General features: G+C 39.7%; 2 protein-coding genes across 4 annotated transcripts in view; both read right to left on the bottom strand.

The window, feature by feature from the left end:
* Nucleotides 1-596: 596 nt before the first annotated feature.
* On the bottom strand, nt 597-23,032 carry cpne3 (copine III). 2 transcript variants are annotated; one of them, XM_061922402.1, is made up of 17 exons: nt 22,875-23,032; nt 22,163-22,297; nt 18,357-18,536; nt 17,951-18,025; nt 17,811-17,882; nt 17,283-17,363; nt 15,529-15,618; nt 13,582-13,680; nt 9,820-9,906; nt 9,700-9,759; nt 9,491-9,624; nt 5,571-5,625; nt 5,455-5,506; nt 5,253-5,386; nt 4,282-4,518; nt 2,259-2,362; nt 597-1,635 (listed from the first exon to the last, which is right to left on the bottom strand). In XM_061922402.1, the coding sequence occupies exons 2-16, from the start codon at nt 22,292-22,294 to the stop codon at nt 2,261-2,263; spliced, it is 1,590 nt and encodes a 529-aa protein (XP_061778386.1). In that variant the 5' UTR covers nt 22,295-22,297; nt 22,875-23,032; the 3' UTR covers nt 597-1,635; nt 2,259-2,260. The 2 variants fall into 2 exon arrangements, with proteins under 2 accessions (XP_061778386.1, XP_061778385.1); XM_061922401.1 differs by lacking the exon at nt 2,259-2,362.
* A 3,022-nt stretch (nt 23,033-26,054) lies between these two features.
* The window catches only part of LOC133569783 (copine-3-like), a 35,097-nt gene continuing 33,331 nt past the window's right edge, over nt 26,055-27,820 (bottom strand). The window contains exon 18 of one of the 2 annotated variants that reach the window (XM_061922400.1): nt 26,055-26,734. The gene's annotated coding sequence lies outside the window, so the exon portion shown is untranslated. The remainder of the gene's footprint in view (nt 26,735-27,820) is intronic. The other variant, XM_061922399.1, reaches the window with a different exon arrangement.

The raw sequence follows: 27,820 nt of genomic DNA, 5'->3' as shown, positions 1-27,820 counted from the left end.
GAGATGCAAATATTAAAGCTGTTTGCTGCTAAATCAACTCTAACATTAAACATATCCTACCAAATAATATTAACAACTTGAAGCCTTGTCCAGCTTCTTACTGACGTCATGTTGAAATAACTTTTACTGCAGATGAATATTGTTTATTGGCCTCCCTGACTACTAATAATGGGTATTGATCAACCTTTAGTCCCAAGCAATGACTCCATATTGATTGTACCCTAAGTCTATGAAGTGCTGTGGCCCCGTGCACAGTACGATACTTTATGAAGGCCTAAAAATAGGAGCGCATTTTTAACCACGCAATGCTGAAAATGGGACTCCTTGTATTCAAGCAGACAAAAAATATATATATATAGCTATATAAACAAACGTGTGTATTACTGTATACATACACACACATATGCAACATTTTTAAAACATTATCCCTGACTTTAGGAATAACTCAAATATAAATATAACTATGTATGTGTGTGTATTACAGCACACACACACACACACACACACACACACGTGCAGCATTTTTACAGCATTATTCCTGTCTTTAGGAACAAATGTTTCAGTCAACCCCCAAGATGAAGAACCTTTACAAGAAGAACACTTACACTTCTGTCATTTATTTGCAAATAAAATGTCCAAGTGTATTTTTTTCTGTGATAAAACATTTTGCACCAGCATACACAATTATCATAGGGCCATCAAGCATAAAAAAGTAGAATGTCATTTAAGATCTGCATATTAATACTGACGTGTTATGTAGTAAAGCTGTATCTTAGCCATTAGTAACCTTCTGAGACTCAGCTATACATTGTTGTTATTTGTAAGGCATATTATTGTTTCTGGGTCTCAGGAGAAGTACTTGTAAGAAGTCAAACTCCATACATGTGTGTGGTAAACTAATAAGGTGGTTAAACATGCACAACACTAAATAATATGAGTAATAAACACTCTTTTTTGTGGCATTTTGCTGAGTAAACTGACTTGACATGAGCGTGGCGATGGCTTACATTGGTGCAACGATACAGTGAGCCTAAAAACAGAGAATATTATGCAAAGGTTTGTTTAGATTTACAAGGTGAAACTCAAGATATTACATGACTTCTCTTGATATAATATTTCAAAAAAACTTAAATCATCATAATTAAAAAGTTTGACATATTTCACTTTGTATGCAATAAGACAATATGTCACATTAACTTCACATTTGAAGTCAAATTGCTGAAATAAATGAACTTTTACACAATATTCACGTTTTTGGAGTTTCACCTGTTTGATAAAAACAGCATTGTGGATGTCGTATCACACACCTTTGTGTGTGTACATAAAACTTGTCTAAAAAAGACAAACATAAATGTAATGAAAAAGTTAGAATTAAAAGAGAGCAGCGTGGTAAATATTGGAGGTTGTACAATGCATTAAGCTAAAATATCTTGTCAATAAAGCGCGGCAGCAGTAGATTGGTGGATTGAGATGAAGTGGGTTTAAGGAGAGGAGAACCCTGGCAGGTTAGTTGTTGCATCAGTCGGTACCTGCAGGTTTGGTGATGGGTGGAGTCAGCTTCATGGTGGTGCAGAACTCCACCAGCTGACCTGGGACTTCAGCCAACACACTCTTGGCCAGCGCCTCCTTTGGTGCCTGCAGGGGCGAGAGCCAGAGGAAAGACTTGACACACATTCATGGGACTAGGAGGAGGCAGGAGACAATAGCAGAACTTGAACCTTCTGTAAATATCAAACATGATTTAGGGTGATTACAGTGCATTCACATGTAGGGCAGGACACAAGTTAGTTCAGTGCCTTGCACAAGGACAACTCAACAGGAAGCAGGATTTGACTCCTCACAAACACATTGAAGTACGATACACCAGCACAGTAAATCAGGGTAAAATGGGTCAATATTTAAAGAGTGAACTTTCTCTTTAGCTCCGTTGCAGGGGTGTCCAAACGTCTTCCACCACGGGCCACACGCTGACACATGAAAGAGTGCTCAGATACCTTTTGTACATCAAAGATGCTGAAACCAATTGAATGTATCTGAAGTATTTGGGGAAAACACATTATCTTAGCTTTTGTGACATGGGTGACAAAGCAAAAAGTTCCAATATAGCTCATTATTAAAGAATGCGTGTCATGTGATGAAGATGCGAGGCAAAAGAGGCCCCTGGGCCACCCTTTGGACACCCCAGCTGCAGGACTAAGTAGTGATGGTGTGTAAAGCATGCCATGAGTCAGTGTGTGGTGGTAAGGCAGGAGAAGTACCCCTATGGCTGGTGGGGGGGCTTGAGTTTGAACAGTCCAAAGAAGGACGCCACTTGTTGAGGTAACTCTGCCAATACACTTTGTGAAAGAGCCTGGCTGGGGGCCTGCAGAGACAAGGCACAAAGAATGTGGCCCTCAGCTGCACCATGGAGAGAAAGGCAGGCACTTTTCAGGCAACACATGAATGAAAGTAAAGAAAAGAAGTATTGCCACTTGCATGCATGGCATGTAGATGAGGGGTGTCCACAGTACTGCTAGTTTCACACTACTTCTAGGAATATCATGGATTATTATCCAGTTCATCTGACCTAAACTATGTCCTGCTTGTTGTAGACATGCTAGAATATTGCACGTAACCCACTCCTACATATCTTTCTACCATAGCGAGTGCCAACAAGCTGACAACAAGCTATCCATACACTTAGGTAAAACGGAATCCATCCTATTTGGGTCCCATCTCAAACTTAAGAAGGTCAGTGACTTCACTATAAAAGTGGGTGACATTGTTATCACCAGGAAGGATGAGATCACCTACCTAGGTTCCATTCTAGAGGCTAATCTTTCCTGTGATAAAATGGCAACCAAGGTGATCAAAAAGGTCAACCAAAGAACAAGATTCCTCTCCAGAATCTCCTCTCTGGTCAACAAAAGCACCTTGAGGATTCTAGCGGGAACTCTCATTCAACCCTTCTTCCATTACGCTTGCACCTCCTGGTACCCCAGCACCTCCAAAACCCTCAAATCTAGACTCCAAACATCCCAGAATAAGCTAATCCGGTTACTTTTAGACCTCCACCCCAGATCACACCTCAATCCAACCCACTTCTCCAAAGTGGGCTGACTCAGGGTGGAGGACAGAGTCAAACAACTTGCACTGAGCCTAGTTTATAAAATCCACTACACCTCCTTGATACCGAAGTACATGTCAAACTACTTCCTTAACGTAAATGACCGCCATAACCACAACACTAGGGGGAGCTCCACAAACCACATTAAACCCAGATTCCCATCTAACAAAGGTCTTAACTCATTCTCTTTCTATGCCACATCAATGTGGAATGCACTCCCAACAGGTATAAAAGTAAGTGCATCTCTATATTCCTTCAAAAGCGCTCTAAAACAACACCTCCAGGGAACTTCAACCCTTTACTAATACCCTCCTCCATTCACATCCCATCTCCCCGGATTATAAACAACTCCAATGTACTTTTAATGTATATACTTGTTCTTATGCTATGTGAACTCACTATGTTCTCTGCTGGCTGTACATATCCTACTAAATAAGACCTACACTCTTTCAATGTCCACATTTCTCTGTTGATGCAATTGTTGATGACTGAAGTTCTGATATCAACCAAAGCTCCTCATCCCACCCCCCGGATTGTAAATAATGTAAATAATTCAATGTATATACTATAATGATTAACTTGTGTGATGACTGTATTATGTTGATAGTATATATTTGTACCATGAATTGATTAACGTGGACCCCGACTTAAACAAGTTGAAAAACTTATTTGGGTGTTACCATTTAGTGGTCAATTGTACATAATATGTACTGAACTGTGCAATCTACTAATAAAAGTATCAATCAATCAATCAATCTAACAAAGAATCCCAAAACTTTTTTAATTTAGAAAGACTGCAAAATACGCCACCATGGGGCCAAAGTATGTTGCGAGTGCCAGCACTTTGACAACAGGATTGTTGCATCACAAGAATATATGGAGCTAAAAGCCATGTTAATGTTCATCTGTACATTTATGTGTATTGTTTTCTATCAGTGGATTGTAGTTCTGGGACAGGTTCACTGGATTGACACCAATCCTCATGTTGTACAATGTGGTTTTGGTCTGACATCACGAATGAAAACCGAGGTCATTTGCTCCATCACCTCTAACACCAAGCTAAGATGTGTGTTGAGCCACTTTGACTTTGTTTTCTCGCATCTTCAATCTACAAAACGTGTTCATCTTTCAGTTTCTTTCAAACTCTCCTGACTTGTACGAAGCACATCACTTACGTTCTGAAAGTTCCGGAATGGTACAAACTGGACGATGTCCCGCATGGCCGCCTCGCCTGTCATGGAGCGAAGACGCCCGTCGTCACCATCCAGGAACTCCATTGCGCTGAAGTCGGCTCCGCCCACTCCCACGATGATGATGGACATGGGCAGACGTGAGGCGTTGACGATGGCGTTGCGAGTGTCGTCCATGTCTGTGATGACTCCGTCAGTGATGATGAGCAGCACAAAGTATTGCTGAAGAGGAAGGAAGACAATCCATCATTTCTTCTTGGCAGCTGACAGGTGAGCTACATCCTGTCAGTGACACTAAACATACATTTAATACAGAAACACATATCCCAATTCACACTCAAGTCTCAGTCCTCAAACACAAAGACTTGATGAAACTTCATGAGCGTTATCACAAAGGCTGCTGTTTCACTCTTTTTTGTCTCATCTGACCACAGAACTTTCCTCCGGAAGGTCTTATCTTTGTCCATGTGAGGTCAGATGAAACACAACTGGAGCTGTTTGGCCACAAACATACTGTTTATACACAATACAACACTGATAGAGGTCTAATAAAACAAGATATATATATACACACACACACACACAGAATACAACACTGATAGAGGTCTAATAAAACAACATATATATACACACACACACACACAGAATACAACACTGATAGAAGTCTTAATAAAACAACACAATACAACACTGTTAGAGGTCTAATAAAACAACATATATACACACACAGAATACAACTGATAGAGGTCTAATAAAACAACATATATACACACACAGAATACAACACTGATATAAGTCTTAATAAAACAACACAATACAACACTGATAGAGGTGTAATAAACCAACATGTATACACACACGGAATACAACACTGATAGAGGTGTAACACGGCAGATGATGTGAATAAAAACACTTTGAGTGAGCTCCATGATTGTTAGGGGTGGGGAAGCACTCACTGATGCAGTGTTCTGCTGCAAGGCCTGCTTTGCAAAGCACGCAGCATGGTTGATGATTGGGGAGAAGTTGGTGGGGCCGTAAAGTTTGACCTGGGGCAGACAAACCCTGTAGGCCTCCACGATGCCTTCCACACCTGCACACACATAGAAGAGAGGCTTGCACACGGGACTATTAGTTAGCCTGCATGTGTGACTATTATACCTGCACAGAATGGATTGGAGGGGTTGAAATTGAGTGGAAATTCATGGGAGACCTATTGAAGAAATGAAAATGTCATCCAAACATGATCACACAGACTTCATTTCAAGAAGTCTTACCTGCCATGTCGGGGGGATCTGTGCACCGAAGCCAAAGGCAGGAAACATCTTGTCACTGCACAACAATAGCACACAATACTGTCATTATGTGACACAACATCTTGTCACTACACAACAATGGCACACAATAGTGTCATTATGTGACACAACATCTTGTCACTACACAACAATAGCACATAATAGTGTCATTATGTGACACAACATCTTGTCACTACACAACAATAGCACATAATAGTGTCATTATGTGACACAACATCTTGTCACTACACAACAATGGCACACAATAGTGTCATTATGTGACACAACATCTTGTCACTACACAACAATAGCACATAATAGTGTCATTATGTGACACAACATCTTGTCACTACACAACAATAGCACACAATAGTGTCATTATGTGACACAACATCTTGTCACTACACAACAATAGCACATAATAGTGTCATTATGTGACACAACATCTTGTCACTACACAACAATGGCACACAATAGTGTCATTATGTGACACAACATCTTGTCACTACACAACAATAGCACATAATAGTGTCATTATGTGACACATCTTGTCACTACACAACAATGGCACACAATAGTGTCATTATGTGACACAACATCTTGTCACTACACAACAATAGCACATAATAGTGTCATTATGTGACACATCTTGTCACTACACAACAATGGCACACAATAGTGTCATTATGTGACACAACATCTTGTCACTACACAACAATAGCACATAATAGTGTCATTATGTGACAACATCTTGTCACTACACAACAATAGCACACAATAGTGTCATTATGTGACACAACATCTTGTCACTACACAACAATAGCACATAATAGTGTCATTATGTGACACAACATCTTGTCACTACACAACAATAGCACACAATAGTGTCATTATGTGACACAACATCTTGTTACTATACAACAATAGCACATAATAGTGTCATTATGTGACACAACATCTTGTCACTACACAACAATATCACACAATAGTGTCATTATGTGACACAACATCTTGTCACTACACAACAATAGCACACAATACTGTCATTATGTGACACAACATCTTGTCACTACACAACAATATCACACAATAGTGTCATTATGTGACACAACATCTTGTTACTTTACAACAATAGCACATAATAGTGTCATTATGTGACACAACATCTTGTCACTACACAACAATAGCACACAATACTGTCATTATGTGACACAACATCTTGTCACTACACAACAATGGCACACAATAGTGTCATTATGTGACACAACATCTTGTCACTACACAACAATAGCACATAATAGTGTCATTATGTGACAACATCTTGTCACTACACAACAATAGCACACAATAGTGTCATTATGTGACACAACATCTTGTCACTACACAACAATAGCACATAATAGTGTCATTATGTGACACAACATCTTGTCACTACACAACAATAGCACACAATACTGTCATGTGACACAACATCTTGTCACTACACAACAATATCACACAATAGTGTCATTATGTGACACAACATCTTGTTACTATACAACAATAGCACATAATAGTGTCATTATGTGACACAACATCTTGTCACTACACACCAATAGCACACAATACTGTCATTATGTGACACAACATCTTGTCACTACACAACAATGGCACACAATAGTGTCATTATGTGACACAACATCTTGTCACTACACAACAATAGCACATAATAGTGTCATTATGTGACACATCTTGTCACTACACAACAATAGCACACAATACTGTCATTATGTGACACAACATCTTGTCACTACACAACAATAGCACACAATACTGTCATTATGTGACACAACATCTTGTCACTACACAACAATAGCACACTATACTGTCATTATGTAACACAACATCTTGTCACTACACAACAATAGCACATAATAGTGTCATTATGTGACACAACATCTTGTCACTACACAACAATAGCACATAATAGTGTCATTATGTGACACAACATCTTGTCACTACACAACAATAGCACACAATAGTGTCATTATGTGACACAACATCTTGTCACTACACAACAATAGCACACAATACTGTGATTATGTGACACAACATCTTGTCACTACACAACAATATCACACAATAGTGTCATTATGTGACACAACATCTTGTCACTACACAACAATAGCACATAATAGTGTCATTATGTGACACAACAGGCCCTGCGATGAGGTGGCGACTTGTCCAGGGTGTACCCTGCCTTCCGCCCGATTGTAGCTGAGATAGGCGCCAGCGCCCCCCGCGACCCCGAAAGGGAATAAGCGGTAGAAAATGGATGGATGGATGGATGTGACACATCTTGTCACTACACAACAATAGCACACTATACTGTCATTATGTAACACAACATCTTGTCACTACACAACAATAGCACATAATAGTGTCATTATGTAACACAACATCTTGCCACTACACAACAATAGCACATAATAGTGTCATTATGTGACACAACATCTTGTCACTACACAACAATAGCACACAATAGTGTCATTATATGACACAACATCTTGTCACTACACAACAATAGCACACAATACTGTGATTATGTGACACAACATCTTGTCACTACACAACAATATCACACAATAGTGTCATTATGTGACACAACATCTTGTCACTACACAACAATAGCACATAATAGTGTCATTATGTGACACAACATCTTGTCACTACACAACAATAGCACACAATACTGTTATTATGTGACACAACATCTTGTCACTACACAACAATAGCACACAATAGTGTCATTATGTGACACAACATCTTGTCACTACACAACAATAGCACACAATAGTGTCATTATGTGACAACATCTTGTCACTACACAACAATAGCACACAATAGTGTCATTATGTGACACAACATCTTGTCACTACACAACAATAGCACACAATAGTGTCATTATGTGACAACATCTTGTCACTACACAAGAACAGCACACAATACTGTCATTATGTGACAACATCTTGTCACTACACAACAATGGCACATAATAGTGTCATTATGTGACACAACATATTGTCACTACACAACAATAGCACACAATACTGTCATTATGTGACAACATCTTGTCACTACACAACAATGGCACATAATAGTGTCATTATGTGACACAACATCTTGTCACTACACAACAATGGCACATAATAGTGTCATTATGTGACACAACATCTTGTCACTACACAACAATGGCACATAATAGTGTCATTATGTGACACAACATCTTGTCACTACACAACAATATCACACAATAGTGTCATTATGTGACACAACATCTTGTCACTACACAACAATGGCACACAATAGTGTCATTATGTGACACAACATCTTGTTACTATACAACAATATCACATAATAGTGTCATTATGTGACAACATCTTGTCACTACACAACAATGGCACATAATAGTGTCATTATGTGACACAACATCTTGTCACTACACAACAATGGCACATAATAGTGTCATTATGTGACACAACATCTTGTCACTACACAACAATGGCACATAATAGTGTCATTATGTGACAACATCTTGTCACTACACAACAATGGCACATAATAGTGTCATTATGTGACACAACATCTTGTCACTACACAACAATGGCACATAATAGTGTCATTATGTGACACAACATCTTGTCACTACACAACAATATCACACAATAGTGTCATTATGTGACACAACATCTTGTCACTACACAACAATATCACACAATAGTGTCATTATGTGACACAACATCTTGTCACTACACAACAATAGCACAGGGCTGACACAAGACTGTCATGGTGTGACAAAGACAACACGGTGTCATTTAAAGAAGCAAACCAAGTTTGTCCTTCCCTAAGACACAGGTACACACCTGTCATAGTCCTGGATGACGTTGCCGACTGACCAGATGGCAGAGAGGTACTCGTTGACCCCCTGTGGACTGATGTAATGCAGAGACTGAGGCGACCTTGGGTCACCATTGGAGCCGGTGAAGTCAACTGCAACCTACCGAGACATTCAAGAAGACTTTGAGCTGTGGAAATAAAGGATTACTAATGAAAAACAGGAAAAAAAGCTCACAGTGAAGTTGAGTTGACAGCCGCCCATAATGTAATCCAGGAATGTGTACTCCTTGACCACCTTCAAGGTCAAACATCAATGTCACAACAATGTCAAGCCAGGCATCTCATATCAACATACCTGACATTGTTTCACGCTCACAACACCTGAGTTCTTGTAGCTTTTCTTCTTCTGTTTCTTTCTACTGTTGATACATTCAAACTCTGCCTGTTGGAAGAACATCTTCACAGTCAGCACACAGTATTTGTTGGAAGAACATCTTCACAGTCAGCACACAGTATTTGTTGGAAGAACATCTTCACAGTCAGCAAACAGTATTTGTTGGAAGAACATCTTCACAGTCAGCACACAGTATTTGTTGGAAGAACATCTTCACAGTCAGCACACAGTATTTGTTGGAAGAACATCTTCACAGTCAGCACACAGTATTTGTTGGAAGAACATCTTCACAGTCAGCACACAGTATTTGTTGGAAGAACATCTTCACAGTCAGCAAACAGTGTTTGGAGTGCAGTGGAACACCTTTAAGGAGCCACATCTTGGATTGGCTCACGAACGTCAAGAAGCTGGAACTAACCCTGACTCCCACATCTACCTGTGACTTATGTAGCCACAAAAATAATTGACGATCACTAAGGATTTTTTAACCTAAGTCTTTTATTTTGAAACTTCTGTTTTTTAATGGGCTTCACGGTGGCAGAGGGGTTAGTGCGTCTGCCTCACAATACGAAGGTCCTGAGTAGTCAGGGTTCAATCCCGGGCTCAGGATCTTTCTGTGTGGGGTTTGCATGTTCTTCCCGTGAATGCGTGGGTTCACTCCGGGAACTCCGGCTTCCTCCCAGCTCCAAAGACATGCACCTGGGGATAGGCCCCTCCCACCTCCAAAGACATGCACCTGGGGATAGGCCCCTCCCACCTCCAAAGACATGCACCTGGGGATAGGCCCCTCCCACCTCCAAAGACATGCACCTGGGGATAAGCCCCTCCCACCTCCAAAGACATGCACCTGGGGATAGGTTGCTTGGCAACACTAAATGGTCCCTAGTGTGTGAATGTTGTCTGTCTATCTGTGTTGGTCCTGTGATGAGGTGGCGACTTGTCCAGGGTGTACCCCGCCTTCTGCCCGATTGTAGCTGAAATAGGCACCAGCGCCCACCGCGACCCCGGAGGGAATAAGCGGTAGGAAATGGATGGATGGATAAAGCCCCGATTTACTAAAATCCAAATACCTCACACTAGATTAGATTAGATTAGATTAGATAGTACTTTATTCATTCCTTCAGGAAAATTAAAATTTTCGGCACAATCCCATTCAAGATCAGACAAACATTACAGGGAGATAGAACAAGATTGCTGACGGGTCTGCCAGCTTCCAGTGCTCCTTACAAAAAAGGTGAGATATAAGTAAACAAGTGGGAGGGAATGGGAGAAAAAAATAGAGGATTAAAATAAAATAAATTTTAAAAATCGGTCTAAGCCTGGGCCCTGGAGAGGGGGTCCAGACTGAGGCCAAGGGAAAAAAACAACATTTTACAGCCATAGTACACATCCCTCTCACATGTGTGTAAGAGGGAAACATCAAAGAAGACAAAGAAGACAAAGGACATGAAAGATATTAAAGCAGCGGATACAAGCAGCCACTTATACATACAGCTAGGAATAAAAAAGTAAAAGAAACATACACTGTAGTGTAAGTATGTTTCACACACTAAACAGCGTGTGCAATCTATAAAATAGCGTGGGCGTGTTTTGTGTGATTTATTAAGACTGCACGTGCAATTGAACATTTAAATGAGGATGTTGCGTATATGATATGTGGAATCATCATGGAGACACTCATTTACGACACATTCTGGTTATCATGCTCCTCCTACCTGTGGCGTTTGCTGTTTTCAAACATGTAGGAGACATCTACCACTTTTATGGATATTTTAGAAGTAGTGGTACAGTATTTATGTAATATATATTCTATGTAAAAAAAAAAACTAAATTCATTAAAAAAATGTAAAGAGAGCCAAACTCATCTATTTAATTCTTTTTAATCAGCTCCTTAAGTCATCTTGCAGCTATGAAATGATAAAATGATGTTGCTGAACTGTCTTTGCAGTACAAGCACTCCTCTCTCACAGCTGTGTGCAGAACTCTGTCAGTTTGCACATCCTTTTCAAACGTGCTAAATAAAACGCAAAATAGTGCTAAACCGTTTTTGTTTGAGCTAATTTCACAATGTTCTGCCTTCTTTTTCCTCCTCTTGGAACGCTTTAATTTGTAGATTTTTCTTATCTCTTTATAGAGTAGTTTCGGTTTATAGCGTTTTGTCTCGTCCTCTTCATGAGTGATTTTCCTTTTGTGTAGCTTATCATAGATTGTTGTTTTTGTTATTAGATCAGTGTACATTTTGCTATTGTCTTTTCTTCCTCCTTCTGGTGTGCTTTTCTGTTTATTGTGTTACGCCCTGTGCTCCATTTCCTTTTTACTCTTGTGTATCAAGTATAGAGCTTGTAGCCATTTGTTTATTCCCTCTGTCTGAAGACAGTTGATAGAAAACAGCAGAATAAAAGCCTGCGTCAATCGTTTCCTGTCTGCAACTGAGTCCTCATTCTTGCCTGGACCTGACAGGTCTTGAGTTCTAGTGTGATAGAACTTTCAACTCTGTCTTGCAGTGAGTGGCTAACAATCTCAAACATGTGTGCACAAACATTTTGCCTGCAAGGGCCAAAGGTCTGTGGGACAAAGCCAGCCATCTTAGGTGGGTACTTCATTCCCACACTAGCATATTTACTGATCACATTGGATGGATGTTTAGTCCTTCAGACAATTGTCTGAGCTTAAAGAGAGTATGAATATGTATTACAATTTGGGGAGCCACCCTCTGGCAGGCCAAATGAAACATCTTTGGGGCAGCCCTGTTCTAAAAACTACAACAAAAAATGGCGTGCTTTGTTAGTTGCTGTGGAAGAATCATCAATACAGCTATGCTTTTATTTTGACGCACAATTTCACTTTTATTTTGCTTGTATGTAATACAAGTGTGATTGTGATTTTGTATTATTGTTATTTGGTAATAACTGCAAATAAATACATGAAATGACTGTCACATTGTAATAAACATACTGCTGTCTTTCACAGTCTAATACAATCACCACCAGCCAAATTTTTAAAAAGGCAGTTTTTTTTACTTGGTATTGAATGTATAGCAAATATTGTAATCTTGCTACAATGTGAACAGTCTTCTTAATCATGTGTGTGGGAGACGCAAGAAGACTTGGACCAGCAGTGTGTGTGTGTCTGTGTTGGACTGTCTCTAGCTGGGAAGTCCCATGCATAGACTGTAGATACACAGTAGGTGCACGGTAGATAGACAGTAAGTACACGGTAGACAGAGAGTAGATAGACAGTAAGAACACCGTAGATAGACAGTAAGTACACGGTAGACAGAGAGTAGATAGATAGTAAGAACACCGTAGATAGACTGTAGGTACACGGTAGTACACCGTAGACAGAGAGTAGATAGACAGGTGGTGGGTGGGCCCAGAGGATGCCATACTCCTTATTTAACACTGTATTTGGTGATTATATTTCATTATTTCTGTCTATCATCAGATTGAATGATATTCTGCCATCTTATTTTGGAACATATCACCGCCACTTGAAATATAGTCATTCCACAGAAGTGCGAGGAGGTTGAAGTGCGAGTAGCTAGACTTGAGTTATGTTGTTGTTTCAAGCTAATGAGATATTGATCAAGTCAACAAGTCCACATAAAAGCTCCAACTGGCTGACTTGGTGGACATAGAGGCTTGGGCCACATTTCAACATGTTCCACTGTAGTTTTGGCAGTCAGTTTTATTTAAAGACTATTGTGTAATAAAGTCTACTTACCGGAGAGGTGCGTGATGCTTCCTGAAGGTGTGTCAAGGTGGTCTGAAAGCTGCCAATGAGGTCATGAGAGCCATCGTCATCATAGTCCAAACAGTCCACCTAGAAAAGGCAAGGCTCACATTATGAGGTGACAATCTCCACAACAATTCAAACTTGCACGCAGAAAAACCTTTAAAGGGTTGCTCCGCCCATTTACAATGCTTTGTACCAGATGTCATTTGAGTGGAACAATACTTTAAAGGCGTGGTAAAAGTACACAAGACATGCAAGAGTGAGGTTTAAGGCCTAACTTAGTGTACGAGTGATGTGTAAATCACATTCATGTACGTCAGGGGTGTCAAACACATTTTAGCACGTGGAGGAAACACTATTCCCTAGTGGGCGGGACTGGCAAGATAACTTAAAAATAAAGACCACTTCAGATTGTTTTCCTCTTTTAAAACTATAACAATCACATTCTGAAAACTTACAAATCCTAATGAGGGTTGTTTGTAAACACTTAAATGTTGCAGTTGATAGTAATCTATCTTCATTTCCTTTCTGAATAAATGATGTGATAATATTCATCAAATAGGTGGAATGGAGTCTGGCAGAGTGTTAAAATGCTCCCATTGGTGTTCATTTTAATCTATCAGAAGACAGGATGTTATTAATGTCATTTACACAATCTGCTCCACTGATGTACCAACACCATGTGCTTTATTCTCGACACATGTAGCATCCACAACACAACTTGTCAATTTGGACTCATTTCACATCACGTTAGGAGATGCATATTATTTCAGCATATTTATGTGCACCCAGTCCTCTACAACAGTGGTTCTCAATCTTTTTTCAGTGATGTACCTCCTGTGAACATGTTTTTAATTCAAGTACCCCCTAATCAGAGCAAAGCATTTTTGCTGGAAAAAAAGAGATAAAGAAGTAAAATACAGCACAATGTCATCACTTTCTGATTTATTCAATTGTATAAAATATTGCTCATTTGTAGTGGTCTTTCTTGAAAAATGTGGAAAAAAGATCTAAGAATAACTAAAAACTTGTTGAAAAATAAACAAGTGAGTCAATTCTAAATGCATATTTCTCCACATAGAAGTAATCATCAACTTAAAGTGCCCTCTTTGGGGATTGTAATAGAGATCCATCTGGATTCATCAACTTCCTTCTAAACATTTCTTCACAAAAAAAGAAATCTTTAACATCAATATTTATGGAACATGTCCACAAAAAAATATAGCTGTCAACACTGAATATTGCATTGTTGCATTTCTTTTTCACACTTTATGAACTTACATTCATATTTTGTTGAAGTATTATTCAATAAATATATTTATAAAGGATTTTTGAATTGTTGCTATTTTTAGACTATTTAAAAAAAAAAATCTCACGTACTTCTTGGCATACCTTAAAGTACCCCCAGGGGTACGTGCACCCCCATTTGAGAACCACTGCTTTATGGTAAACGCCACATAGCTCCGCCCCCTCTCAAATCATGCACTCTTGCTGCAGGGAATACTAGCAATTGCTTTTGTGACATCTTGTGGACACATTTAGAACAGCAGTTGTTTTCATTCCAACATTTCAGCTCATTAAACTCATCCCGCGGGCATAGTGTTTGACACCTGTGCTGCACATGCTTCCAGACAACTGCTGGATGCCAGGAATGTTGTATTTGCCATCAACTCTAGTCACACCTGAGGTTAGGATGAAGAACAACAAGACGACCACACGCTGAATAACTCACTTGTCCTGGACGCTTCCTTCCTGACATGTTGGCTTAAAAGGTGAAATAACATCAGCTAAATGCACCAACAAGGTCATAAAGTGTACCAAGTGGGATGGACAGGTCCAGCAAAACGTAGAAACTATTCATACTTAATAACAGAATGTCTTTATAATTTTAAAATGACACCACATAAATCCATAATAAAATGTTTAAAACCGTACCTTTATTGGTTTGTCCATGTCTCCTGCGCAGAGAGACTGCAGGGGGATTCTGAAGGGTCTCCATGTGGGGTTCAAGTTGTTCTTGACCACCTATGGACAAGATAAATGGACATCATCACCACTGTGTCTGGATGCTGTCATGACATCATCACCACTGTGTCTGGATGCTGTCATGACATCATCACCACTGTGTCTGGATGCTGCCATGACATCATCCAACTGTAATTCCACTTCCTTCATATTCTAACTTGTGCTCACTAGAACTGAGTGGACTGTCTTACACATTGTGTTATATGTCAATCATTACACACTCATGTCTTTTCTGTGGACAGTCATGGGACACTTTTACCTCCAACAAATAACTAAGTAACAATAATTACATTCAAAACAATAAGAAAAACATCCATCTAGAATTGTCCTGGCACCAAAGTGTATTTTCATACTTTTCTAAACCACAAAAATGTCATTATTGTCTTTATTTGAACAAAAAATCTTAGTGTACATGAAACATATGTTTATTATTGTCATTTAGTCCTTAAATAAAATGTTGAACATACTAGACAACTTGTCTTTTAGTAGTAAGTAAACAAACAAAGACTCCTAATTAGTCTGCAATAACATATTGTGTCATTTACACACCTATTATTTTGTACACATTACAAGGGACAAACTGTAAGAATTGATTATTAATCTACTTATTCATATACTGTTAAAACATCTGCTTATTTTCTGTTTTAACATGTTCTATCTACACTTCTGTTCAAATGTAATAATCACTTATCCTTCTCTTCTTTGATACTTGACATTGGTTTTGGATGATACCACAAATTTAGGTATGGATCTGATACCAAGAAGTTACAGGATCATACATTGGTCATATTCAAAGTCCTCGTGTGTCCAGAGACATATTTACTGACTTTATAAACATAAAGTGAATTTTAAAAAATGAAAAAAAGATTGTGTGGCGATAAAAAATATTGATGTAATCATAGTAGTGTCGACTAGATACGCTCCTGTACTTGGTATCATTAGAGTGGATGTCAGGTGTAGATCCACCCATGGTGTTTGTTTACATTGTGCAGGTGGTGAGCTATTGTATCCTCCTATGCTGTGTAGTGAACCATGTTTAGATATTTCTTGTCCTCCAGTGATAATGCTACATGTAAGAAACCTACTTTACTTGTTGCCATGGAGGCCAGGATTAGTGATTTAGAAGTAGACAAAATACTGTCTACACACTGTGTCTGCTTGTAAGTACTCTGTGTGTGTGCGCATGCTCCTCTGCTCGTAAAAGCAGCAATGTCATGATGTGAGGACGCGTCATCGTGCCGTGAAAAAAAACAGACAAGCGGTACTTTTTACAGCCGGTATAGTCTGATTATGATTCATTTGTATGGTGGCACTTTACCGTACGACCCTACATCCATCCGTTTTCTACCGTCTGTCTGTCAAAATGTTGACTATGAAATAGTGATTTGATAGTCAACAATGTAATGTATGAACCTGTCCATGAATGATTACCAAATGTTCAAGTCCCTGCAGTGACACAACCATTGGACATTATTTCCCTATGTGTGTGCGTGTGTGTGTGTGTGTGTGTGTGTGTGCGTGTGTGTGTGTGTGTGGTCCCTTGCTTAAAAAGAATAGGGGAAGTTGTGCGCCACAATCTCTCTGCCGTTGATGTGTTTGTGGTTGGAATGAGAGCAACTGGAAGTGACCTCCACAATTGACAGACAGTGTGTGTACAGTAGTACCTCGGTCCTGTGAGCCAGCTGCCATCCAGTCTGGGTCTGCTTGTAGAACTCCAGATATGGGTCGGACTTCCCGAAGAAATCCTGGAATTGATTCAAAAGATGCAAAATATAAGATTTAAAAAGATGACATCTGCAAAATGTCACGTCCTACACCTTTCAAAGATGATTTGAAGAGCAAGTTCATGATATTAAAGTTAAAGTTAAAGTAGCGATGATTGTCACACACACACACACACTTTGTGTGGTGAAATGTGTCCTCTGCATTTGACCCATCCCCTTGTTCCCCCCCTGGGAGGTGAGGGTGCCGTGCCCAGGAATCATTTTTGGTGATTTAACCCCCAATTCCAAGTGCCAAGCAGAGAGGTAATGGCTCCAATTGTTATAGTCTTTGGTATGACTCGGCCGGGGTTTGAAGTCACAAGCTCCCCATCTCAGGGCGGACACTCTAACCACTCGGCCACTATGCAGGTCATATCAGACAAACTGATCATCTCCATCCTAAATCCAAATAGAGTTGCTATCAAGTACCTTGTTATCCAGTTTCCTGGCCTCCACCTCAAAGTTGGCCACCCTGTTGTCTTTGATCTCTTCAGCAGTGACCTAGAGGAGAGAAGAGCAGAGGTAACACATGACAACAAGCTTTGAGGCCGGCTCAGTCCAAGACTCACTGTTATGGTCCCTTTTCCTGCAGGGGACTTGTTCTTCAGGAGCAGCGGGCGAGTCAGTTGTCTGCTAGACACCACCTGGATGGGAGTACTTCTTACTCGGTCAAGTGGGAAACATCAATCCATCAATGAATCAATCAAAGTTTATTGAAGGAGCCTTAAATCACGACTGTCTCAAAGAGCTGCACAAGCCACAACATGGCTGTTTCTTCTGCTACCCAAGTCACCATCAATCCAATCAGTTATATTGATTATTAATATTACAAGCAAACATGGCAGATGGATGGTTGGTGTAAGTTTTTACTGCAGCATGTGTATTGTGTGTCTGCCAGGACAGGAATGTCAACGTATATAAACATGTGTCATTACAGAAAATAACTCTTGGATAGCATGCAGGGAAACATCTCACCTGGCCCAAGGTGCACTCCAGCTCTCCTAAAAAGTCGTCATCGCTGAGATCAATGGTCTTATTATCAATGTCATAAATTCCAAATTTCAATTTCTGCACCATCTCAAAATAGTAGTCAATAACAAACTTTTTGGCAAACTTCGGGCAGAGGCAATTTTGGACCTTTTCTGTGCGTTCTACCTGCAGAAAAAGACATGACACTGTTATTTAAACTGTATACAGACATACATACATACATACACATATATATATATATATACATATATATATATATATATATATATATATATATATATATATATATATATATATATGTCTTGATTGGATTATCCAAAGAATAGTGCTCGATACCGTGGTAGAGCGCAATATGTAGGTGTGGGAAAAATCACAAGACTACTTCATCTCTTGTGATGAAGTAGTCTTGTGATTTTTCCCACACCTATATATATATATATATATATATATATATATATATATATATATATATATATATAATGGCCCTGCGATGAGGTGGCGACTTGTCCAGGGTGTACCCCGCCTTCCGCCCGATTGTAGCTGAGATAGGCGCCAGCGCCCCCCGCGACCCTGAAAGGGAATAAGCGGTAGAAAATGGATGGATGGATGGATATATATACATATATATATATATATATATATATATATATATATATATACATGTGTAACCCGCCTTCCGTCTGATTGTAGCTGAGATAGGCCCCAGCGCCCCCCGCGACCCCGAAGGGAATAAGCGGTAGGAAATGGACGGATTGATATATATATACATATATATATACACCTATATATACATACACATTATTATACATATATATATATACATATATACACATATATATATACATACACATATTTATATCTATATATATACATATATATATATATATATATCTATATATATGTATACATATATATAGATGTATATATATATACATACACTCATATATAAATACACACAAATATTATTTTTATATATATATATATATATGGTTAGACAGATAGATAGATAGATAGATAGAGAGAGAGAGAGAGAGATAGATAGATAGATAGATAGATAGATAGATAGATAGATAGATAGATAGATAGATAGATAGATAGATAGATAGATTGGATGGTACTTTATTGATTCCTTCAGGAAAAATGTAATTCCAGCAGCAGTGTACAAAATTGAGATCAAATTTAAAAAGTAAAAAGTAAATAATTGGGGTATAAATGGAAATAAAATATAAAAAATAAGAATAAAAATAAAAAGCAACAGTAAGAATAAAAATATAACAGTAAAAATAAGAATATAACAAGAGAAACTAGGCAATAACAGTGCAATATATTGCACTGTTATTGCATTGTTAATTCCACTGTTTTTTGTTAGTTTATTTTGGTATTGTTATTGTTTTGCATCCCCTGTCAACCTATACACACACACGCACACGCACTCACACACACACACACACACACACACACACACACACACACACACACACACACACACACACACACACACACACACACAGCTCTTGTTGGAGAAATCTTTGAGGTGATTTCCCTCCTCTGCCCATGTCAGCATTTTTTAGACTGCCAGTCATTTAAAGATATGTTTTTGTTTATTGCTGTTTATGGATTGTGGTAAATTAATTTCTGCAGAGAAGGAATTATTCATTATACATCAAATATTATTTACAACCAGAGCATGAAAGAGTTGTGTCATCAGAGCCCTTCAGACATGACATAATAACAGCCACATTGTCACCTTTGTCCTCATTCATCCTACTTAGCAATGCAGTGAGGCTGAGCCAATCAGAGACCACCATACTGAACTCTCGGGGCCAATACTTCTCTTGTAGTCTTCATCTTTGTACTTTTTAATTCCTTCAGCCATGTTGAAGTTCTTTATGTAGGACAACAATACTGTTCATGTAATATACTTTGTTAACATGTCATTCTTTACACTTTTTATGTAGCCAGCTCATTTTTAACGTGCTCATTGAGTTTTCACTTACTTGACAGTGGCATCCAAAATATTCAACACTTGCAATCACAAAGATGTTAAAACACATTCGACATAAAACTAATACACATTTACTTGGCAGTTTTTTTTCTATTCTATTTCCATTTATACCGCCCATATTTACCTTTTAAATTATATCTCAATTCTGTACACTACTGCCTGAGGGAATAAACAAAATACTATCTATACATCTACTAAATAAACTCAGCTTCCTCCTACTCCTTTTCCAACATGTTGAATAGAGAAAGTGGAAAATTCTGATGTATCATGTTGTATGTGTGATGTATCATGTTGTATGCATGCATGTGTGATGTATCATGTTGTATGCATGCATGTGTGATGTATCATGTTGTATGCATGCATGTGTGATGTATCATGTTGTATGTGTGATGTATCATGTTGTATGCATGCATGTGTGATGTATCATGTTGTATGCACGCATGTGTGATGTATCATGTTGTATGCATGCACGTGTGATGTATCATGTTGTATGCATGCATGTGTGATGTATCATGTTGTATGCATGCATGTGTGATGTATCATGTTGTATGCATGCATGTGTGATGTATCATGTTGTATGCATGCACGTGTGATGTATCATGTTGTATGCATGCACGTGTGATGTATCATGTTGTATGCATGCACGTGTGATGTATCATGTTGTATGCATGCACGTGTGATGTATCATGTTGTATGCATGCACGTGTGATGTATCATGTTGTATGCATGCATGTGTGATGTATCATGTTGTATGCATGCATGTGTGATGTATCATGTTGTATGCATGCATGTGTGATGTATCATGTTGTATGCATGCATGTGTGATGTATCATGTTGTATGCATGCATGTGTGATGTATCATGTTGTATGCATGCATGTGTGATGTATCATGTTGTATGCATGCATGTGTGATGTATCATGTTGTATGTGTGATGTATCATGTTGTATGCATGCATGTGTGATGTATCATGTTGTATGCACGCATGTGTGATGTATCATGTTGTATGCATGCACGTGTGATGTATCATGTTGTATGCATGCATGTGTGATGTATCATGTTGTATGCATGCACGTGTGATGTATCATGTTGTATGCATGCACGTGTGATGTATCATGTTGTATGCATGCACGTGTGATGTATCATGTTGTATGCATGCACGTGTGATGTATCATGTTGTATGCATGCATGTGTGATGTATCATGTTGTATGCATGCATGTGTGATGTATCATGTTGTATGCATGCATGTGTGATGTATCATGTTGTATGCATGCATGTGTGATGTATCATGTTGTATGCATGCATGTGTGATGTATCATGTTGTATGCGTGCTTGTGTGATGTATCATGTTGTATGCATGCATGTGTGATGTATCATGTTGTATGCATGCATGTGTGATGGATCATGTTGTATGCGTGCATGTGTGATGTATCATGTTGTATGCATGCATGTGTGATGTATCATGTTGTATGCTTGCATGTGTGATGTATCATGTTGTATGCATGCATGTGTGATGTATCATGTTGTATGCATGCATGTGTGATGTATCATGTTGTATGCATGCATGTGTGATGTATCATGTTGTATGCATGCATGTGTGATGTATCATGTTGCATGCATGCATGTGTGATGTATCATGTTGTATGCATGCATGTGTGATGTATCATGTTGTATGCATGCATGTGTATGTGTCATGTTGTATTCCAAATAAACTCAACCCAAATCAAATGGAAATGCTCTCCAAAGCATGTTATCCTAGCCTACTTGAGTGCAAAGTGTCCACAGACCTCAAACCAGCGGGAATCTGAGGTGTTCATGGACAACACGCACAGAGGATCTGACTTGGATCCAAAGTCCTTGTCCAGGAGATGATCACAGGACACTGTCAGCTCCACCTTGCTCACACACTGGGCCGCCATGTCCTGCTTCACAGGAGAGACTTTAGTCATGCAACAATATATATATATATATGTACATATATATATATATATTTTTTTTTTTTAATTAAACCTCTTACTGACCTGCTGTGTAAACGTATTTACACACCTTCTAACACTAGTGTAAACATATTTACACACTTTTATTACCACTAGTATAAACATATTTAAATACTTTTATAAACACTAGTGTAAACATATTTACACACTTTTATTAACACTAGTATAAACATGTTTAAAGACTTTTATTAACACTAGTATGAACATATTTACATACTTTTATTAACAGTAAATACATCATGTCATGTACAGTTGGACTGACTTCCATCAAAGCGTTCTGCATTTAGCTAACATATCTCCACATAAAAGGACATAGAGACAATATATAAATATATATTAAGATGTATAATGTCAGTTTCTCGGGTTAAATGGCCAGAAGCGAGGTGGCTGTGAGCCTTATGAAGCACACGAGCTAACATGCTAACATGCTAACCACAGTGCTAACTCCTTTACGACACGTAATGACGGCGCCTGAAGGAAGATTTATTTCACTTTCACTCACCTTTCAAGGCGGCAGCTTTGGAATGAAGAAGACTTGGGATGTTGAAGACTTGCGGTGTGTGGCAGACACTATGCTGACATCAGTGTCGACTCGGGATGATACTGTGTGTGGCAGACACTATGCTGACACCAGTGTCGACTCGGGATGATACTGTGTGTGGCAGACACTATGCTGACACCAGTGTCGACTCGGGATGATACTGTGTGTGGCAGACACTATGCTGACATCAGTGTCGACTCGGGATGATACTGTGTGTGGCAGACACTATGCTGACACCAGTGTCGACTCGGGATGATACTGTGTGTGGCAGACACTATGCTGACATCAGTGTCGACTCGGGATGATACTGTGTGTGGCAGACACTATGCTGACAACAGGGTCGACTCGGGATGATACTGTGTGTGGCAGACACTATGCTGACAACAGGGTCGACTCGGGATGATACTGTGTGTGGCAGACACTATGCTGACACCAGGGTCGACTCGGGATGATACTGTGTGTGACAGACACTATGCTGACATCAGTGTCGACTCGGGATGATACTGTGTGTGGCAGACACTATGCTGACACCAGTGTCGACTAGGGATGATACTGTGTGTGACAGACACTATGCTGACACCAGGGTCGACTCGGGATGATACTGTGTGTGGCAGACACTATGCTGACACCAGTGTCGACTAGGGATGATACTGTGTGTGGCAGACACTATGCTGACACCAGGGTCGACTCGGGATGATACTGTGTGTGGCAGACACTATGCTGACACCAGGGTCGACTCGGGATGATACTGTGTGTGGCAGACACTATGCTGACAACAGGGTCGACTCGGGATGATACTGTGTGTGGCAGACACTATGCTGACACCAGGGTCGACTCGGGATGATACTGTGTGTGGCAGACACTATGCTGACACCAGGGTCGACTCGGGATGATATTGTTTGTGGGAGACACTATGCTGACACCAGGGTCGACTCGGGATGATACTGTGTGTGGCAGACACTATGCTGACACCAGTGTCGACTCGGGATGATACTGTGTGTGGCAGACACTATGCTGACACCAGGGTCGACTCGGGATGATACTGTGTGTGGCAGACACTATGCTGACAACAGGGTCGACTCGGGATGATACTGTGTGTGGCAGACACTATGCTGACATCAGTGTCGACTCGGGATGATACTGTGTGTGGCAGACACTATGCTGACACCAGGGTCGACTCGGGATGATACTGTGTGTGGCAGACACTATGCTGACACCAGTGTCGACTCGGGATGATACTGTGTGTGGCAGACACTATGCTGACACCAGTGTCGACTCGGGATGATACTGTGTGTGGCAGACACTATGCTGACATCAGTGTCGACTCGGGATGATACTTGTGTGTGGCAGACACTATGCTGATACCAGGGTCAACTCGGGATGATACTGTGCGTGACAGGCACTATGGTGACACTCCCTCAACGACACCAGTGTCGACTCGGGCAGGTGGATCGATTCACATGTCCGCAAGGTCGATACCGAGGGCAGCGTCAGTTGTATGCCGTGTTGTGCTGTCAGGGCCAACAAGACCTTCTCTGCTGGTCCAACATAACCATCAATAGTAATCATGATTAAAGTGAAATGATTTTTTAATTGACTTTCCCTAAATATGTAAAAGTATTCATATTGTCTTCATGTCATATTATGTTCCTTCCAGCGTTGTTGTTTGTACTTTACAGAGTTTTTATCCAATCAGAATTCAGCTATCTTATGTTGCCATGCTGGACCAAATCTGCCTTCAGAATCTACAATGTGTAAGTGGGCGGGTACATGCATTCGACAGACAGTTGCAGTATCCAATCAGATCACGAGTTGTTGTCAGTAAGGCCTTCGAGATGGCCTAAGAAGTGACGTTTTGAGCTAGGTAACGTGAGAACTTCAATACCCAGCATGCCACAGCAGTGAAGAGCATGCGCAGTGGCCCCGTTTAGCCATACGGGCAGCTGCACGTTATCGATGAGGAGTTAACTTGAGGAGTAAACTTTAAAAAGTCTGCCAACACGCCTCGTCTGCATCTTTTATGTTGAGACAAGACAACACACATATTTGCATGTTATGTTTAGACAAGACAACACATATATTTGCATGTTATGTCTAAACATAACATGCAAATATATGTGTTGTCTTGTCTAAACTTTAGACAAGACATGTATTTGCAAAGCCATTTTCAAAAAGTATATTTAAAGAGAAACTACATCTTGTGAGACCATGTCGGCCAACACCGGAAGCTCGGATGGATTCTACAGATTGTCCATCCATCCATCCATTTTCTACCGCTTGCCTCTTTCAAGTCGCGGGAAATGTGTTTGTGTATAGTATTTCTCCAGCAAAAGTCATGTGGTGACATCAATGATGTATTTGGAGAGGTCATCACTGAAGGCCTAGGTGGGAAACACACTGGTTTAATGTGGTGTTGTTGAAATATAAATTATATGTCATCGGACTCAGGCCTGAGTTGTTTTTTAAGCCCCAGGGCTTGAAAAACAACATTTCCTATGAGAGCCATCACTCTTGCTTTTGTTTGTTGCTCAAAAAACTGAATGCAATACAAGAGAATAATCAATGTTGTCATTATTTACAGTTAAATTGTCCTCAAAGAAGTTATGTGATATTGTTTACCTGAAAGTGTCCTGATCAACAGATTAAAAAGCTACAAATGACATAGGCATCGGCGACACTTGGCCTGTGTCGGACCAATACCAAGATGATGCCCACCTGGTGTGTGTAGTGATGATTATGTTTATTTCCAACATGATGCATCACATATTTACATGTTCTCTTCAACACATTTCAATGAGACAGAAATCCTTCAATAACTTTGAAGACTTTGGAGTAAAAAAGAGAATATCCTTATTAGCCACACTAGTTACTGTACTTGCTATTGATCGCGTCCATGCCAGCATGTTAGCAACATTAGCAGAACCCCCCCCCCCCATGCTGGTGACATCACCTGCCAATAAAGAACTGTACCAATCATTTGTTTGAACAACACATCATTCGTGGAGCAATTAAATCCAACCACTGATCAATTGTTATGCAGCTACACTAAAGTTGTGCGCCTCGTTATATTTCAATGTGTGCATTTCCAATTTAAGATGATATTGTGATGACTTCAACTTTGAACGAATACACAAATGTGCATTAATTATTAAGACAACATTTTATTCAATTTGAACATGAACATGATTTAGAAGTCTGATGCACGCTGCAACAATCATTGATCCACACGCATGACACAAATATGAATACATTTTCATTTAATATTAGTATTACAATTTAGTATAAGTATTACAATTTAGTGTTAGTGGCTCCAAAAGTGCAGATAATCTGAGTCACATCCAATACTGTACACTTGGTTTATAAGCATTAAAATACATGTGATGGTAAGTCATAAACATGCAGTACTTCTACAATCATCTGACTTCTGTATCCATCTCTTCATTTTATTCAAACCTTGACAATGTTACTAATTCTGCAGTGTGATAAAAGATTTGAACAATCTTCTTTACTGTTCTTTTTATTAAGTGGTAATTGCATCATTGAATGAAGTCATTTTGAAATGATATGGCACAAAGATGTTGCTTTCTCTATGGACAGCAGATATGTTTAGTGTTCCTGCTGCATAATTACACAATAAACTTCCTTAAATGAGTTTTTAATCAAGGTGTAGAACAGGACTCATTATATCTTCTTCCCAAGGTGTCTATCATTACCTCAGTTGGAGTGAAGTCTGGACAAGGACTGAGATGTCAAGTATGAAGCTGCCTGGCACCACTCCACTTCCCAGGCAGTGCACCTACAGCCAGAGAGAAGAAGATCACCTGTAGCAAACAAGTTAGCATGAAAGCCTCACAGAGACTACTACACACATCACAGACTACTACACACATCACAGAGACTACTACACACGTCACAGAGACTACTACACACATCACAGAGACTACTACACAGGTCACAGAGACTACTACACACGTCACAGAGACTACTACACACATCACAGAGACTACTACACACATCACAGACTACTACACACGTCACAGAGACTACTACACACGTCACAGAGACTACTACACACGTCACAGAGACTACTACACACATCACAGGGACTACTACACACGTCACAGAGACTACTACACACGTCACAGAGACTACTACACACATCACAGACTACTACACACGTCACAGAGACTACTACACACGTCACAGAGACTACTACACACATCACAGAGACTACTACACACATCACAGAGACTACTACACACGTCACAGAGACTACTACACACGTCACAGAGACTACTACACACATCACAGAGACTACTACACACATCACAGAGACTACTACACACGTCACAGAGACTACTACACACGTCACAGAGACTACTACACACATCACAGAGACTACTACACACATCACAGACTACTACACACGTCACAGAGACTACTACACACGTCACAGAGACTACTACACACATCACAGAGACTACTACACACGTCACAGAGACTACTACACACGTCACAGAGACTACTACACACATCACAGACTACTACACACGTCACAGAGACTACTACACACGTCACAGAGACTACTACACACATCACAGAGACTACTACACACATCACAGAGACTACTACACACGTCACAGAGACTACTACACACGTCACAGAGACTACTACACACATCACAGAGACTACTACACACATCACAGAGACTACTACACACGTCACAGAGACTACTACACACATCACAGAGACTACTACACACATCACAAAGACTACTACACACATCACAGAGACTACTACACACGTCACAGAGACTACTACACACATCACAGACTACTACACACGTCACAGAGACTACTACACACATCACAGAGACTACTACACACATCACAAAGACTACTACACAC

The sequence above is a fragment of the Nerophis ophidion genome, linkage group LG15 (genome assembly GCF_033978795.1).
Source record: "Nerophis ophidion isolate RoL-2023_Sa linkage group LG15, RoL_Noph_v1.0, whole genome shotgun sequence".
In the NCBI taxonomy this organism is placed as follows: domain Eukaryota; kingdom Metazoa; phylum Chordata; class Actinopteri; order Syngnathiformes; family Syngnathidae; genus Nerophis; species Nerophis ophidion.
The sequence above is the reverse complement of the archived record's forward strand: the minus strand, read 5'-3'. Positions and strand labels throughout refer to the sequence as shown.

Bases quoted from the DNA above. Each gene is read 5' to 3' on its own strand.
- cpne3 (XM_061922401.1), bottom strand. From the start codon at position 22,294: ATGGCGGCCCAGTGTGTGAGCAAGGTGGAGCTGACAGTGTCCTGTGAT. The intron at 18,026-18,356 runs GTGAGATGTTTC...ACTCCCATCCAG, and splicing joins TGGAGTGCACCTTGGGCCAG to GTGGTGTCTAGCAGACAACT. The intron at 5,626-9,490 runs GTGTGTACCTGT...ATTGTTGTGCAG, and splicing joins GTCATCCAGGACTATGACAG to TGACAAGATGTTTCCTGCCT.